Source organism: Abramis brama, assembly GCF_963993115.1.
Source record: "Abramis brama genome assembly, chromosome: 11".
NCBI lineage: Eukaryota > Metazoa > Chordata > Actinopteri > Cypriniformes > Leuciscidae > Abramis > Abramis brama.
The window spans coordinates 10,070,960-10,089,612 of NC_139973.1; the positions used below are offsets into that span (position 1 = coordinate 10,070,960).

General features: G+C 36.0%; 1 protein-coding gene across 2 annotated transcripts in view; it reads right to left on the bottom strand.

Annotated features, from left to right (window-relative positions):
* Positions 1-5,224: 5,224 nt before the first annotated feature.
* The window catches only part of rad18 (RAD18 E3 ubiquitin protein ligase), a 43,011-nt gene continuing 29,582 nt past the window's right edge, over positions 5,225-18,653 (bottom strand). Inside the window, exons 12-13 of one of the 2 annotated variants that reach the window (XM_084128545.1) lie at positions 11,989-12,035; positions 5,225-5,471 (exon numbers count right to left, since the gene is read on the bottom strand). In XM_084128545.1, the coding sequence (XP_083984671.1) occupies positions 12,011-12,035 (25 nt within the window). In that variant the 3' untranslated portion in view covers positions 5,225-5,471; positions 11,989-12,010. Of the gene's footprint in view, positions 5,472-10,753; positions 11,593-11,988; positions 12,036-18,653 lie in introns of those variants that run through there. The other variant, XM_084128544.1, reaches the window with a different exon arrangement.

The following is an 18,653-nucleotide window of genomic DNA, read 5'->3' on the forward strand; positions in this document are numbered from 1 at the left end:
ACATTTGGGGGAGTTCGTGTGGGTGAGGAAGCCGCTAGAATATGGGTAAAATTGGGAAAGGGATGGGCATACAGTGAGGAAAATAAGTAGTTGAACACCCTGCTATTTTGCAAGTTCTCCCACTTAGAAATCATGGAGGGGTCTGAAATTGTCATCATAGGTGCATGTCCACTGTGAGAGACATAATCTAAAAAAAAAATCCAGAAATCACAATGTATGATTTTTTAACTATTTATTTGTATGATACAGCTGCAAATAAGTATTTGAACACCTGAGAAAATCAATGTTAATATTTGGTACAGTAGCCTTTGTTTGCAATTACAGAGGTCAAACGTTTCCTGTAGTTTTTCACCAGGTTTGCACACACTGCAGGAGGGATTTTGGCCCACTCCTCCACACAGATCTTCTCTAGATCAGTCAGGTTTCTGGGCTGTCGCTGAGAAACACAGAGTTTGAGCTCCCTCCAAAGATTCTCTATTGGGTTTAGGTCTGGAGACTGGCTAGGCCACGCCAGAACCTTGATATGCTTCTTACAGAGCCACTCCTTGGTTATCCTGGCTGTGTGCTTCGGGTCATTGTCATGTTGGAAGACCCAGCCTCGACCCATCTTCAATGCTCTAACTGAGGGAAGGAGGTTGTTCCCCAAAATCTCGCAATACATGGCCCCGGTCATCCTCTCCTTAATACAGTGCAGTCGCCCCGTGCCCATGTGCAGAAAAACACCCCCAAAGCATGATGCTACCACCCCCATGCTTCACAGTAGGGATGGTGTTCTTGGGATGGTACTCATCATTCTTCTTCCTCCAAACACGTTTAGTGGAATTATGACCAAAAAGTTCTATTTTGGTCTTATCTGACCACATGACTTTCTCCCATGACTCCTCTGGATCATCCAAATGGTCATTGGCAAACTTAAGACGGGCCTTGACATGTGCTGGTTTAAGCAGGGGAACCTTCCGTGCCATGCATGATTTCAAACCATGACGTCTTAGTGTATTACCAACAGTAACCTTGGAAACGGTGGTCCCAGCTCTTTTCAGGTCATTGACCAGCTCCTCCCGTGTAGTTCTGGGCTGATTTCTCACCTTTCTTAGGATCATTGAGACCCCACGAGGTGAGATCTTGCATGGAGCCCCAGTCCGAGGGAGATTGACAGTCATGTTTAGCTTCTTCCATTTTCTAATGATTGCTCCAACAGTGGACCTTTTTTCACCAAGCTGCTTGGCAATTTCCCCGTAGCCCTTTACAGCCTTGTGGAGGTGTACAATTTTGTCTCTAGTGTCTTTGGACAGCTCTTTGGTCTTGGCCATGTTAGTAGTTGGATTCTTACTGATTGTATGGGGTGGACAGGTGTCTTTATGCAGCTAACGACCTCAAACAGGTGCATTTAATTTAGGATAATAAATGTGGAGGTGGACATTTTAAAGGCAGACTAACAGGTCTTTGAGGGTCAGAATTCTAGCTGATAGACAGGTGTTCAAATACTTATTTGCAGCTGTATCATACAAATAAATAGTTAAAAAATCATATATTGTGATTTCTGGATTTTTTTTTTTAGATTATGTCTCTCACAGTGGACATGCACCTACGATGACAATTTCAGACCCCTCCATGATTTCCAAGTGGGAGAACTTGCAAAATAGCAGGGTGTTCAAATACTTATTTTCCTCACTGTATGTGTAAAATCTGTAGAAGACAGAGAAACACGAAGCAATGTACTGCAGTGGAGCACCTCAGGGATCACAGCAAATTGGTCGGTGTTGTTTTGCTATCGATTGGTCATGTTGCTCATGCTCCCTAAATATCAACCTGCACTGGAGACTAGCATGGCATAGAAAATATCAGAAACAAGCGATGAACACTGCAGTACTGCCTACATCACAGTGTCGCAAGATTTCTGCATCTGCATTCTGCAAAAATATTGTTCATTTAGAAATTAACAATATAGAAATTACCCCCCTATCTCTCTATTTTACCACAAAGTAGGCATGCACATTTCTGAAATATGACCGGAATTAATGACCGGAATTAATTCATTTCAATTATGTTTTTGTTTGGAGTCAGTCTGACCCCAGCAAAAACATGTTGCAGAAAATAAATGCATAACTAATTGAATACATAAATAAAAGGCTCCAGCATCCCTGCAACCCTATACACAGGACTAGCTGTTTTGAGAATGGATGGATGGAGAAATTAAATGAGAATTAATAGATAAATAATCATCATGATCAGGTCTTGTAAGTTTAGGAAAATTCCTTAAGTATCATCCTGATGCAAACTAATGTTTGTTTGGTTTTTTTTTAATGCTAAATGGTCCTTGTTTTCTCAGATGCAAAAAAAAGTTAATTCAATATGAACACTTTTCTGAATCAGCTGAAAGAATTTCAGCTTTCAAAGAAAAGAGAAAAACGAGTTTTAAAAGACTGTGATTTGTGGAATTGTTTCTTTTGCACAGTGCATCAAGAACAAACTGACTTTTGAAAATGTGTAAAACTGATTGACAAAAAGGATTTCAAAACAATCAACAAGACTTCCTTCTGATTTTGGAAATAAAACAAGTTCATATGCTATGCTGTATGTGAATTCTGTTGCTATGGAAAGCTCTGTGTGTGTTTGTTTGTGTGTGTGTGTGTGTGTGTGTGTGTGTGTAGTGTTTTCAGAAGGATTTGCGGGAGTGTCAGTGTGTGCACATCCCTTTTGATTCTTGGCTCTGATGATAAGCCCCCTGCTTGCTTGAGCGCATTTCCCAACCCAAAGTCAGGGTGTTATGACTATGGATGACAAGCACAGGAGCTTTCCAGCCTGAGACAGAAGGGGACATAGATAATAGAGGGTAAAGAGATACAAGACACATGGAAAAGTGAAAGATGGTGCAAGTCAGAGAAGACAAAGATAGGCCTATAGAGGAGCAATGTAGGAGGTGAAAGCTGGAAGAATAGCATTTTAAAGATAAAACAGTAAAGGAATAATATTAGAGATATGAAATTAAAAGCTGCAGAGCAGCAGAAAATGGAGGCTAGCACATTTTTATATCACATTGCTGTGGGGAAATGCCACATTTAATGTGTCAAATCTACCTATTTTAGAGGCTTGCCTACTCAAAAAATTGCAGCAATACAATGTGTGCATTTGTGGACAACAAAAATCAAGCAACTGTGAAGCAGTAAAGCTGCTGTATTTCACTTTCTGTCACTTTTTTTGATCTGTATTTGCATTCTGTTTTCAATTACCATACTGATTGCACACAACCCCCTTTTTAACCTACATTCCCATCTCTTCGGCGTTGTTTTTCTTTAGACCTTGAGTAGATTGAATTATCTTGCCCCTACAGTGCACATTCAAACAAACACAAAATCAATTTAAAAGGAGCTTATGGTGAACACTTGACCAATAATTACAAATGACAGGCAAATTCTGCTGTCCCCTAGACAAGGAGAGGGGATGCAATACTTTATATTACATGGGTAGAGAAATGGGGGAGAAAAACCTTCAAGGGCTAAACGGTAAACTCAAAAATATACGAGAAACTAGCAGAATCAACAAATAGAGGCCTTGAAGAAATGTGTCCAATGCAAAGAATTTTAGCTAATTCCATTAAAGGGTTACAAATGGTGCCAAGTGTTTTTGTGCAAGTTTCCTAAGCCCGTCACATGTACACCATTTAAAATGTAATATACTAGCATTTATTTAAATGCTATTATAGCCAGTGGTGAGCTTTCTTTGTTCTTGCCATAAAAAAATTATTTGTGAAGGATGTGGACAGCTTTTAAGAGAAGTCAAGTCAAGTCAAGTCAAGTCAAGAAGCTCAGTTGCAATCTTGTAATTACAGCAATTCTTATAGGACGTGAACATTATTTTAATCACTGTATATGTACAGTATATGCAACATCGACAGAACATTTATTATTCTAAATTAACCCATGCAAAAAAATATATATATTAGCACTCATTTTCAACAAATACATTGATATAACAACTTTTAGAAAAGTGAATACATTTTTGTTACATATTTTATGCAAATTTTCATATCTTAATTTTAATGTACTACAGTCTAGCCTCGAGCTTACAGCTGATTGTTCTGTGGATTGTAATCATTTTGAGGTGCAGTGCAGCTTTGGCACTGTAAATAAGTGTAATCATTTCGAAAGAATGTTTTTAGTCGTGTAGTCATTAAGAGAATTGTGTAGAGTGGAGCTCTGATACAAGAAAGAAGCGATACGACTTGCATGCAAAGATAGTTTACAGTGCTTGTGCATGCTTATGAGTTTGTTTATCTGCCTGGATGAGCATCAAAAACCTTGAGCTCAGGAAACCTTCACTATTGATTACACCTGACAGCGCGATTGGGAACAGTTCAAAAGCAAGAGGTAAAATAATTTCTTAAAGGGACACTATGTCATTTTTCAGTTCAAAATTAACAACATTTAAAAAAAAAACGATTGAATCGACACAATCCTTTTTCCAAAACATGTTTTTGTCATATCATGATTCACTATGGTAAGCCTATTATAAGCGTTTATATTTTAGACCTGTCGGAATTTTTTTGCTGGAAATTGCGTACATATGTCACTCGCCCCTGCGTTTTATGAATGTTTTATGAGCAGCAGGATAATTTCTCTAGGTTTTTTTTAGTTATGAGAAAGAACCATATTCATCTGCACAGTCACACAGAGCTGAAGCACAGCCAAAACAAAGTTATTTCGCAAAATGCATGCGGTTTTGTTTTTTTAACCTCTGGAGGGGTAAAAGTTACAGAGTGTACCTTTAAATATCTGGTCACATAGAACTAAAGGGTCAAGATTTTACAGATTAGCATGGCCCTCTTAGCCCCTGCAGGTTAAAAGTTCTGGGTATTCTGGAAAAAAAAAAGCAAATATTTAATAATGTTATTTTTATATTGTTTTTTACAGTTGTTTTCTTAAAAGAAAGAGAAATTAGACCTATCTGCGTCACAGATCTGTTGCTCCTGACATCCCTTTCCTCCAGCTCAAAAGCAATTATCCACTCAGAAGAAAAGATGTCAATTTCAAAGCGCATGCTTCTGGGGAGTCCTGCATCAGATGAGCAACTGCAATTGAGATGAATGAGAATTCTAACAGATCGATATCTTCAGGTATTTCTCCAGACAGACAGATATCCTTGATTTTCATTATATATTGAGTTTCATATGAATGATGAATGAATTACATGCATACATAACTAATTTTTTGTTGTTTGTTTTATTGGAATATGAAGAAATGCTAAACTATTGCACGTAACATGTTGGCAATGGAATTCATTCAGTTCAGATATTTAGACCACACATTCAGTCCAAAAAAAGAATAAAAAAAAATCGAAACTGATACTCTGTTACATAATGATCTTGGGATGTTTCTTCACTGGGTCTTCAAGCTTGTTCCCTATGGAAATAGAGACCTCACATTGTAACCCGCTGCCCTGGACTTCAGAAGAGGAGAACTCGCTCACCGTGTCTAGAGAGAGAAATTCACATGGTTGAAATGGGTTCGTTTGGCACTAGCACAGGTTAAACTGAGCAGAAAGAGATAACTGAACAAAAACTAGTGTTACAAAACAGCTGAGGTACAGATCTCCCTACTGAAAAGACGTTTATTGCATAATCATTATTGCAGACTGTAAAAATTCTCCTTTACGTGTTCAGTTGCATGTCACGACATTATTCAAATTGCATCCAATTTATTTAAATCCATTTTTAAAATAAACACATGGGGCGGAAATACAGTTTAAAGACTAATGATGTTTAAATAACTAAAGGCATTAGAGCAGCAGCATGGTGTCCACAGAGATGGCAGAGCCTAGAGAGAAAGAGAGGAGAAAAAAAACTGCAATAGAAACCTGCAACTGAAGCTATTTCCTCTCTAGAGCTCACACTAAGACAATCATTCACTAAGCCCCTTGTTCATTTAGACAGTTTATCTTCAATTTGTGTTCAACGTTTTTGTAGTTCTTTCAAAATCAGCCAGACAGGACTTCTGTCTCTCCGTTTCCACTCATCTGCTTGACTGCTTTTTGCATAGGGTGCTAAAAATCATGATTCTGCTAAGAAAATGAACTCCGAGTAAGCAGTTCAATAAGACGTCTAAATAAATTAGCATTATAATCCATTTTGCAGGCAATCCAGTTAACAATGAAAAAAGCATATCATTCCCTAAAATTGTGATGCTCATGAAGTAACATCATTTTAGACCTACAGCATGGCTGGAAGACAAGTTAATATCATAAAATTTTCCATTTTTGCACAAACCGTGGTGATGACTGCATTCATTAAAGCTCATGCCTGTTACCAAAGAGGAAAAAACAACTCCAAGAATGTTCTAGTTCACATGCACTGATTGGCTGCGCAAGTTTTTTGGATCCTGTACATCACTGACTGCAGTTGCTGTAAGGCCTAATAGTCAGAAAGCTGCTTCTGAGTCTGCAGACAAATGCCTTTTCACAAATAAAATCATGGATGAAGTCCAATTTCACAGTGTGACCACTATTTGTAAGGACCAGTAATGCCACGGCTTCTCAAGGGCATGCTTTTATCATTTAGAAGGACTGGTCTGGATTCGCTTTCAAGTCAGTATGTACAGCGTCTCAGTTATTGAAAATCAAGTTTCTATGCCAATTTCTCTTTGTCCACTCTGGTTAAGATCATGTCTTGTACAATATCCTATTCTTTTCCACAAAACCAGATCTTCTTAGATAATAAATTCTTTGAAAATTCAGAAACATTGATGTTCTTTCTTTTTTTCATCCTACAACAGAACAAAGGGATTTTTGAGGGGCACTTAAAAAGTGAAATCCAAAAGTGGGTCTGCAGCGATACTGCAGAGGGCCATCCATTTGTTCATTTTAACTAACTAAAAATATTAAATTTAACCAAAAGCGAAGTTCAGCTAAATGTGAGCTCCCACATTAAAATCACAAAAATATGACATAAAATTAAACTGTACAAGTATATAATTCTGTATATAATTATAAATCTGTAAATAAATATATTTCTATGGCAATTTATTCATATATTTATTTATATATAATTTATTTTAATGGCAATTAGTTTCATGTAACCAAAGTACGTAAATAACATACAAATGAATTATGACATCAAGGTGTCATTGGCCTTAAGATGATGAAAGACCTGCCTCAGACAATAACAAATGCATCATGCATTTTAAAGATTAAAAAGGGCGCCCTGAATTTGAACCCGAATTTCAGCTTGCGGCCCTTTCCGATCCAGTTCCCCTACTACTCAATGTACTCAAATACAAAATCTGAATGATAAATATGAATAGGTCCAAAGGTGAAGCAGTCATCCAGAGATGATGACTACAGACTGAACTCAAACTGGTAAAAAGATCCAGTGCTTAATGACAGATGCATCAAACATGTCACAACCAAGGGATTTTGTAAGGGGCTGAGAGGATTAAAGCAGATGTTTTTAATATACTCAAGCTATAGATGCCAAAAGGCAACCCTCAGGACAAGCTTAACAAACCTGCAAAGAATGAGAAAAATGCAATGATTTCTTCGTAGGTTCTGGTTTATGATTCTGGATTACTAGCATGACATTTGCAACGACTTATCCAAACATCCAATGATCCTAATATCTTCCAGATCAGCTCTTAGCAAACGGAACTAATTGATTCGCGTCATCTGAAATGGAGGAGCTTTAAGATGGCTTCATAGCCAATGCGTGTCAAGGACCTTCACTGTCAAAAGGGTACTGCAAGTTTAGACGATGTGCATATACGTAAACATCTCAGCCGTTGCTTTTCTGGGAATTGTTATTCAGTAAGGGACAGAAACAGTCCATATGACGCAAATAAATATATGAGGGTGAATGTTGCATGTGTCCACAAAGTTAAACATTGTTTTTTGTTAAGTGAATGATGGCGAAAAGTGATGGTACAAGCTAAGGTTGCATGTTGAACAAGCTTGTTATATCCTGAGATGCAGACAAGTTTATAAGAAATGGTGTGTGATTGCGAAAGAGACAGCCCTTTAAACACCCCACAGCTGTCCATATGGAGACACTTTCACATGAAGAGACTGCATTGAATGTTTTCACTCAGAAGTCAAATGAAAAAACTGTGGCACTTGTCTTAGATTAAACAAACTTTAAAGTAAATTTAATTATAGTTATGACAGGGGTCTCCAACAGTCCATGCAAGTGCTCCAGGAGAGCTAAATTACGTGGAAATGTTTTTAAACAAAAACATAATATTAGGTTCATTTCAACTAAAGCTTTAGCTGGGGACACACTTAACAACTAGCTGAAACATTTCAAGACTGAACCTAACACACTTAAAGACTGGAGCAGATTTTCAAACACCAACTGAACACAACCGTGTCGGACTCAGTGCGTATGGGTATTGTCTTAAGTATCAAATTACATTCATAATCGGCCTTACAGTCGTTAAGTGTGTAACCGGCTTTAGGTTAAGAAGCCAAAGTTATAATAAAGTTATTGGGGTCAGTAAGAGAGTGCGTTCACACACAACCCGTAAAAATCCCGTAAAGACATGTGACATCGATGTGACTTGTAATGTTTCAGCAGTGTCTTAAGTTTGCTTATGAGCTGCGATTTCTCTCTCGAGAAACCACGCTTGTGCATTTTTTTCTCTGATTCGATCATAAACTTGTGCATTACGTACCGTTTCTCTAGCTGGCGAACGATCCTGGCTTCAGCGTCATCACTACGACACGGCATTATTACGGCTTTTGTTCACACAGCGCGCGTTCTGGGACTGAACACGGCAATGTAACTAGGTCCCCAACCCGGCATCGATGCCGGAATCAATCCCGGGTCGTGTTTGCGTTCACACAGAAGGCGTTCTGGCAATTTCCCGGCAATTTCCCGGGATCATCGCGCTGTGTGAAAGGGGCTTAAGATTTTTACAGTAAAACTGTAATATTGTGAAATATTATTTAGCCTACATTTAAAATAACTGTTTTCTATTTTAATACATTTTAAATGGTAATTTATTCCTGTAATGGCAAAGCTGAATTTCCAGCAGCCATCACTCCAGCCTTCATCCTCACATGATGTTTCAGAAATCATTCTAATATGATGATTTGGTGAAAGAAACTTTTTTTTATTATCACAGCTGAAAACGGTTGTTGCTTAATACATTTCTGTAACAATGTAAAAGTCTTTACTGTAACTTTTGATCAATTTAATGCATCCCTGTTAAGTAAGAGAAGAAAAAAATCTTTAAAATATTGTCCCCAGTCCTTTGAACGGTAGTGGATGTTTTTACAGTTATATGGTACAACTAAATGCATACTTTAAAGGCCAGGCTGAAAAATGCAACACAAAAATTTATACAATATGTAACAGGTTTCTGCTTCAAACTCTCTAACCACCAAGGGGGGTCCGACTCCTTGAGACCCCCTGAGCTATGGAAATTGGCTCAGATGTATGCTGTGAGCAGAATGTGTGTGGGATTTGATGCTACACAAATAAACCAGCTTCCTCCCTTCTTTATGCCTTTGCACATAGATTTATTGTATATCAATTAAGCAGGAGCTGGGTCTGCAGATAAGCCTTCTGAGAGCCATAGACAAAAAAAAATTATTCATAAGAAATATTTGATCCATATGCTTAATGAGAAAACACAAACAAATCAGGTCCTTTCAGTCTCTTGGTTCATGAATCACACAAAGCGCTCTAGAAACAGTGAGCGACACTGAGCGCTTGCTTACGGCTCCCAAAACAGCCAGTTCAAAAGGAGAACGAATGACATCGCCTGGGACACAAAGGCAGCCGTACGTCTTGATGAAGGTTTAACCAAACAGTTTGAGTAGAGGGATTTTTTTGCGTTTCATAAACAATGACGAGGGCGTTAAAAGGACAATCTATTCTGGAAACACATTACATCTTTCACCATTCATGTGTTTGGGAACAGGCTGAAAGAAACAGCTATGAGATAACATTTCACTTCTGAGAGAAAATTGAAACAGCTGAGAATTTAGCTTAGCTTCAAAGTTCAAGCTAGATTCTTAAATTCTGACTGAAGAAAATTAGGCCCTTGTAACGACAATATGCTACAAGTTATAATTTATAAATTATGACTAAGGATCATTGAGTTATATTCTGATATAATAGCCAATAAATCAGCCATTCTGACATATCAGTTTCAAAATTAAAACTTTGGGGGATTTTTTTTTTTTTTTTTTTCTGTTGTCAAATTGTTTGTTGAATAGCATGTAAAATAAACCATACTGCCTGGATAACTGCCTTCGATATTTACAGATCTATTTAAGTCAACCACTAATTAGGATTACAATGTCCCAAATCTCAGTACTTAGTAGAAGTATTGGGATTCAGCCCTGGCCTACCTTAGATGACAGAGTGGTGAGAATTCACTTCATGAGTAAGATGACAGTTCTGTTCTGGCTAAGACAGAAAAGTTTCTGAAAAAAAATCTGGAACATTAATCATGCACCATTTCTGATATTGCATATGTCAAGCATTTTACGTGATTATAAGCTGTAAAAAGTGCAATATCATCTGGTCAGCTCTGGCCAAAACTTCTGTTATGTGCAAAAGAAAGAAAAGGGAAAAAAAAAAAAAAAAAAAAAAAAACCCTTTGACTTTATTATGTATACATGGATTCAAAAGAGAAAGTTTCACATTAAGTTCTGATAGCATCTCTTACCATAACCAATTAATGTAGTCAGATGGTGTTTAAGTGAAAGCACAAAAGTCTGCTAAGCCTTTGTAAATTATAGTCATAAGACAACTGTATTTAAGAACAAACTATGATTTATTGACATTCCATCAGATGACATCTTCATGGATTAATGCTGATAGAGATTCTTTAAATCCAAGGGCACTGGCTTCAATATTTAGAGCCTGAAGAATTTCTGTAAACAGTAAAACGCAACAGATCTTTATCAGATTTTTATCTCGTCAAGACAACAGACGCCCTGGCACACCAGCTAGCCATAATATCATGTCTGACATAACACTACCCCACAAATACAATTTTCCATAGCATATTTATAAAAAGTCATGAGGTGGATCCTCAAGGCAGGTTTATGGGTAATGGGTGTGTGTGTGTTGTCTCTAGACAGAACTGAGCAGCTACTGCTTGGAACTCTTATCCCCCAGTGAGTGGCTCATAGTGGGGGGCACTACTCAATCAAAGAAGAGCAATCCCTCGTTGAAAGAACTTACACACTCCAGATGTGCTGGAACTAGAGAGATCCAACCCAAGCCAACAAAATCTAGCTAGAATCTAGGTCTTCGTTAGATTCAGGGATTTTTGCGGGACAACATCCATTCAAAGAATAGACTGCATGTTTATTGCAGAAAGTAGCATAAAATGAACATGGGAAAATCAGCAGTGCATTACTGGAATGAAGCGGCTGAGACTACAGTCAGTGCAGAACATTCAACAAGAAAATGAAACATGAAATTCTCCATCATTAACAAAAGTTTGGGGTTGGTATGATTTCTATGTTTTGATGTGATGGCAAGGCTGAACTTTCAATAGCCATTACTCCAGTCTTCAGTGTCACGTGATAATAGCTGATTTGCTGAATGTTGAAAATAGTTGTGCTCCTTAATTCTTTCCCAGGATTCTTTAATGAATAAAAAGAAAAAAACAAACAGCATTTAATAAAAATAAAAATATTTTGTAACATTATAAATGTTTTCACTGTAACTTTTGATGACTTTAAAACAAAATAAGACAAAACCCCCCCAAAAAAACCCTTCTGATCGCAAACTTTTGAATGGTGGCATATGTCCAAAAATATACAAGGGGGGATATTTTACATTACAACTTATATCATGAAGAATAATTCATGGAAATATTTGGAGATAGCATGTTATAATGAATCGTGCACAATAAGAAACAAAGCAAAATAATTGTTTATGATGTGCACACATTTTCATTTAACTATTTGTATTTGTGTATGTGAAGTGTGAAATGTAATTTTCACATGTCATTTTGTTGTATGTAAAGAGCTACTTACTAGATTAACTGCTCCCATGTATTTAACAGAAAATATCGGAGATGGAGCTGGAATAAAAGACAGAAGAAAAAAAACTGTTAATATATCATATGTAATATTTAAAAAAATCTGTAAAGATTCAGCATGGGCCTGTTTATCAGTATGAGCGTCTAACCAGGTCTATTACAAAACATTGTGGGTTGGGGGAATTCCATTACAAACTATATAAACTATATAATGAATGACTTGCACTGTCAAATACATTAATATAAACTCGCCTGCTTGGTGTGAAACATTTTTGAGTTTATGTTAAAAAGCTTTCCAAGCCATAATGTGTTTATAATATGTTTGTTTTAATGGTATTCCACTCTAAAACCTCAGAGGTTTTATTGTATTGTAGATGTTGTAGGAAATCGGAGAAACCAATTAGGAATAAATCAATACAATCTCTGGTTCCCCTCAACTGGGAGATATCTACATTCATATTTATTCATAACATGGCAGATTTTTTAGCATTTTGACTCAGACTAGAAAATGGCCATATTTTAATATTCTACATAGCCCCACTTGCATACAAAAAGTTATCTGGAGAAACGGGCCAAAAACAGTTCTTAGACACAAGCATGATGTTACATGATATCTGCACAGCGATTGAGGATGCTGTCAAAATCAACGTCTTGACAAGGTATAGACAGTTGACAATGAGGTGTCTTCTGAAGGCACATGCTTCTCACTCAAAAAATATTGTGATTCTGCAGGCATGGGCATAATTGTGAGACCCTAGTAGTGATGATAACTTAAGTCAAGACACAAGGCCCTGTCTCTGCCACATAGGTGCTTTGGTCCAACTCTGCTTGAGAAATGATTACAGAAGTGGTCTATTGATGAAAAGCATGGGGGACACATCAAACCAGTAATCTGTCATGTAGAAAGAGCGGAAATTGTGAAGCTGGAGGCAGTGATGGAAAGAGGAGAGCGGTGACGCTCGAACACAACCCGGAGAGCGGGGAAGTGGGAAATGAGAGAAAGAAAAAAGCATTATTATAAAAAGTCCACAGTCATCCCTGACTTTAATTTTGATGATATAAAAAAAAATATATAAAAACATACCAGGAACTGAAAGTATTACCGGTAGTAATCAAAAGCTAATGCGGCATATGCTGAATAAGCTAACCTGTGGCTAACCTAAATTTTATGCTCCATTTACTTTTATTCTTATACAAGTAGGTAGAGGAGGTAGGCAAGCATTTTAAGATTGAACTTTGGTGAACTTTAACCTCAAAGTTTGGACATATTTGACTTTATAATTTTTAAAAGGTGTATTCTTAAATGCTTAAAAGTCACAATTTGTGCCTACATATGAACATCTTAAAAAAATAAAAAATAAATAATACTAAAAAACGAGTAGGTGTGTTCTAATTTAAACTTTTAATTGGTAGTGTATATGATGGTTTAAGTGCAGCCTAATGCAGCTTTAAGCTGTAAACATTCAAGGTCTGAAATTAGTTGAATTTAGTAAAACAGAAGGACCAAGATGATTTAGTGGAAGAGAGAACCAAGAAAAAGAGAGGGAGCCACATGTATCAAAGGCATTTACACACAACAGCCACAACAAGGCAAACACACACATCTGTTTCTGCCCTGAATAAGAATGGGTTGTAATACATTCTGTCACAGTTTAAACCAAGTTTGTTTTAGATTCAGGGATCAAGTAGACCCAGAAGAGCTAAGATTGATGTTCATCAAATGTACAATTTAATAAACGTCTACAGGACAGACACTTTCAATACAGGACAAATACTTTATTTCTACTGATCAAATAAAAACCCCTTAATACAAAAAGTCAGATTTCCTTGCTTTCATAGAAATATTGCCGTTATTTAAAGCAAAAAAGGAGAATAACTTGAGCCAGATCAAATTCTGAATTAACAAACTCTGAATTTTTTTTTTCACTCAAATGTATATGCTAATAATAGAAAAAAAATGTTTTTGTTGTTGTTAATTTTACACGCATGCAGCCACATACTTCATATTACCTAAAGACCACAAAAACGGTAAAATGGCATTTTCCTGCTGAATCACATTCAGAGGTCATGGTACCACTGAAACTTCAAAGAAGAAAAACTTCAAAACCTATTTCTACCTGCGGAATTTTGATTGGTTCAATCACCTCAATGTCACAGTTCAACAAAAGCACTCAAATACATAACTTCAGGGTGAATAAACGCGACAAAGCAGATCAACTCATCCAACTCAAGCTGGAATTTCAGACTTTAGCCCTATTTGCACTGGATTAGTATTATCACAGGATCGTTGTTTGGCCAAATATGGTAGGTTATTTGCGGGGGAATTTTTGCTATACAAATTACAGACATGGCAAATTCGCACATGATTAACATCACAGACAACCTCTGCAATTATTACCAATCACTAGAGGTCACCAGGTAATACTTATCCCGTGCGAATAGGGCTTTTCTTTAACAACAATCAGAAACAAAACAATAAAAAAAAAATGAAAGGCTGACAAAGACTTCAATTGTAAGAACTATGTGCTTTTACAAACTGAGAGACAAGTTGAAATGTAGTACAAAACAGAGAACTTGCCCCAGAATACAGCTTTAAGCATTTTTACAGCATGAGCTCAAAATGTCAGGATGCAAAGTGCTAACGAAAAGGACAGTGTATTAAAAAAAAAAAAAAAAAAAAATGCAGTTTATGGTCTACAATATTTTTAATAAGCATATACAAACTAATCCCTAGAATACAGGAACCATCCATGCGAATAGGATCCTAGTATCAGTTAATTACCCAGAGTGCATAAGCAGAACACCATCAATCCCATGACTCCAGTAGGAGCTGCAATTCTGAGTCTCTAATAGATAGAATTTGTGACAAGTGGAGCTGCCAATGTTGGTGAATTGATGCATCTCTAAAATTTACCTTAACCTTTGACTCTTTTGACAGCAAATCAAACATTCAGATGTAAGAATGTGCCAAAGCTACATATTCTAAAAATCAACTAAGTCAGGCACTGGCTGATGTGAAAAACAGCAAGATGTGAAAGATCATACATTACATTAAATATCCATAATGTGTTGATTCGTCTGGCAAGCCAACTAAAAACAGGAAAATTAAAATGCTTTCCTCATTATCATTCACGATCACCTTGGTAAAACAATCAACCCACTTCCTAACAACACAATGATGAACCTCTGTTACTAAAGGCCTTTTACAAATTAATAAAACAAATAAATCAAATTATAGTGCCCTTATGCACAACACACAAACAGAACACCTTATTACATTAATCACCATGTATGAGTTTAATAAATGCTGTGTGTCCTACAAAAGGCGACATGCACAATCAAACAACAAGAGACACTTTAGAGTAAACGCGCGTATTCATTTTTCAGTTTAAAATGGCAAAGATTATTCAAGCTCAGTCGTAAACTCTATACAAAGGTTACATTCTTGTAATTCCCTCAATGGCAAACTTCAATCTTAAGATTAGCATGACCTGGCATGAATATTCTTATGAAATCTGGTTAAAAGTGATTAGCACATCGGCTACATTTCAGTCAACAAAACCACACAGATAATGAAAAAACCCCATCTGATTGAACTTCATCACACATTTTACATCTTCCACAAAACTAAATTCCAGTCTAAAGTTTCTCAGGAGACTTTAACATTGGCACCGCAACAAATTTCAGCACTGCACCAAAATATAATGGTGCACCAAATACAATGACTGTAAAATGACTATTACGGCCAGGGCATCGTTTTGCAACGTGCAGCAGCTGCTCACATTCATAAGTATAAAGAGCATTTTGAGTGCCACAAAGGACAATGCAGTCCAAAATGCATCTTTAATGCACTAACACTGAAGGAACTAGGTTAGTTATTCAAGTAAACAGTCGGTTTTGTAAGTAAATGTAAAAAGTGGGACACATAAATTACATTAGTTACATAATGTAACTTATGTCTAACAGAGTTGCCACTGTTTATGAATACATTAATACAGATTTTAACCGTATTAACTAGATGAAATAATGAATAAATGATAAATTAAATATGACTGGTATTTGTATCAACTACAACTCTAGTTGGGAGCAACGATGATGGTACATCATTGATCACGTCATCATGGATCTTTGAAACTGTAATTGGAAAACTTTATGTCCAAGTTTACTTTTATTAGTAGTAACACTGTTTTTATCAGTAGATTCAGGAAAAAGAGTGGTAATGGAAGCCTTAACAGCATCTAAAAAACATTTTTAAAGTAATGCAAGACTGATGTGCTATAAAAAAGATCTGAAATGTGCCACTGGCACAGCTGGGCTCCAAAATGCATCACCACGACCAATTTATAACTGGACAACAGCCACTGTAGCTCTCATAGAATAAATACTTCCTCTACTGTATATTCAATGCATTTGATACTTAAAGTATTTGTAATTGATGACATTACCCCATTATTCTGGGGTATTATTTTTGTGAAAATCAATAAAAGAAGCCGTTTTCAAAAAGCAAAGCTAATACAAAAAATATCAAAGTATGTGAAAGCTTGTGAGATAATAAATAATAATAATTCTCTGAATCCATTTCCTTAGTGACTGACAGGTTCTTTTCTGCCAAAGTTAACATCCCACCTTGACCTAAACAGCTCACATGATGATTACAGAGCAAAAGACCTGTCAATATTGCTTTAAAAACAGTCAGGAACAGAGCATAGAGAGGGCACTGGAAATGATTTAGAATGTTTTCACAACTGAAAGTGTTCTCAATCTCAGGATTCCAAAAACAGTGATATTTAATACTAGAGATATTGACGCATGTCGTATTTGAAGTGGACTAGACTAAGAAAGGCAGGGAGGAACTGCCCTCAGGTTTTGGTCGAATGGTATTAATTTCATCACATAATCCAAGACAAATCAAAGCAAGTCCAAGGATCTATTCAATTTTTGTGGCTAAATGAAACGCATACTTGTTATTAAGACCACATTTAGATGTATACCTAACTGATTCTAAATATAACAAAAAGGAAAATTTAAAAAGACACTAAAAAACAAAGGTAAAAAATAAAAAACAAAAAATAAGCTTCTCTGACTGAACTTGAACTGAATAAACATTAAGCTATGATGAATGACTGTCTATTCTGACAGATCTTCCCCACAAAATCTCACCACATGAAAACTAATTAGAAAATGCATGATTTCAAAGTGCATTCATTTACACAATACTTGCAATTGTAAATATGACCTATAAAGCCCGAGCAGAACTGTTGGTTCTGCTAAAAAAAAATGTGTTGAATCAAAAAATATTTCTTTCAAAAGCTACTTTTTGTAATGTCTATTTGATGCTTTTCTCATTTAACACAATAGTGACTTTAAATGATGTTTTGGGGGTAATTTCTCAGCCAGTTTTGATCATGTATGATTAAATTGTGACTAATTAGATTAATTAAGCAGAGCATCATGTAATTCATTCGCTTGAAATATTATACACACACACACACACACACACACACACACACATACATATACACACACATATATATACATATATATATATATATATATAGCGGGAAAATAAGTATTTAACACGTCATAATTTTTATCAGTAAATATATTTCCAAAGGTGCTATTGCAGGGCTCTACACTTAGTTTTTGAACAAGGAGCACTGGTGCGCCTAAATAAAAAAAATTAGGAGCACAGACAAATATTTGGGGGCACAGTCATTTTTGTTGTATAAGTTTATCATTATAGTTTTATTATTAGAATTATTCAACAATTAAATTTACAATGCTCATTGTAAGGTTAAGAGCATCAGACCAAAACTTTCAAACAAAAGATTTTCATTTAATTCTATTTTATCATCATGTAGATTTCATTTATCATTGTATGTAGGCCCTATGTATGTTTCACATTTTATCTGAAATGAAGATCATGTCTGAGTCACTTGGCCAAGCTTTGTAGCCTGGTCGCCTTGACCTCTTTCCAGCAGACAGACAATTTTCAGCACATTTTGTAGGATCAAACAGTTCCAGGGAGGGCCCCTCTGTGCTGATCCAAATTAGTAGGGCCCTATAAAATCTGTTTTATTTTTTCCCAAATTCTGTTTTATTTTTTCCCAAATTCCGTTTTTTCCATTTTAATTTTTGGGAATTCAGTTTTTTTTTGTACCCTTTACTGTAATTTTAGTCGTAAAAAGAGTGTTTTTAATGTTAATGATTAAAATGTACACAAATAAAATAGGAATGACCCTAAATTTATTGAGGTAACAAACAAAATTGTCATTTTAAGAGATGTTAAATGTGGTTTGGTTTGTTTACATTAGTGAATGTATTAGGCTAACTAGCATGAACCACGAGCAATACATTTGTTACTGTATTTATTAATCTTTGTTAATCTTAGTTAACCCTAACCCTGTATTTTTAATGTTACTTCACACAGTGCATTAAGCCAACTAATGTTAACAAATACAACTCTTCATTTAAATAATGTAGGCTACTAAATGGTGAAATTAACATTAATAAAGATTAATAAATGCTGTAGAAGTGCAGTTTATTAATAGTTAATGTTAACTGATCTAGTTAACTAGAATTTAATAAATGGAACCTTATTGTAAAGTGTTACCGATTTTGTTATACATCGAACCGATTCAGTGTTGGACAGATCAGTTG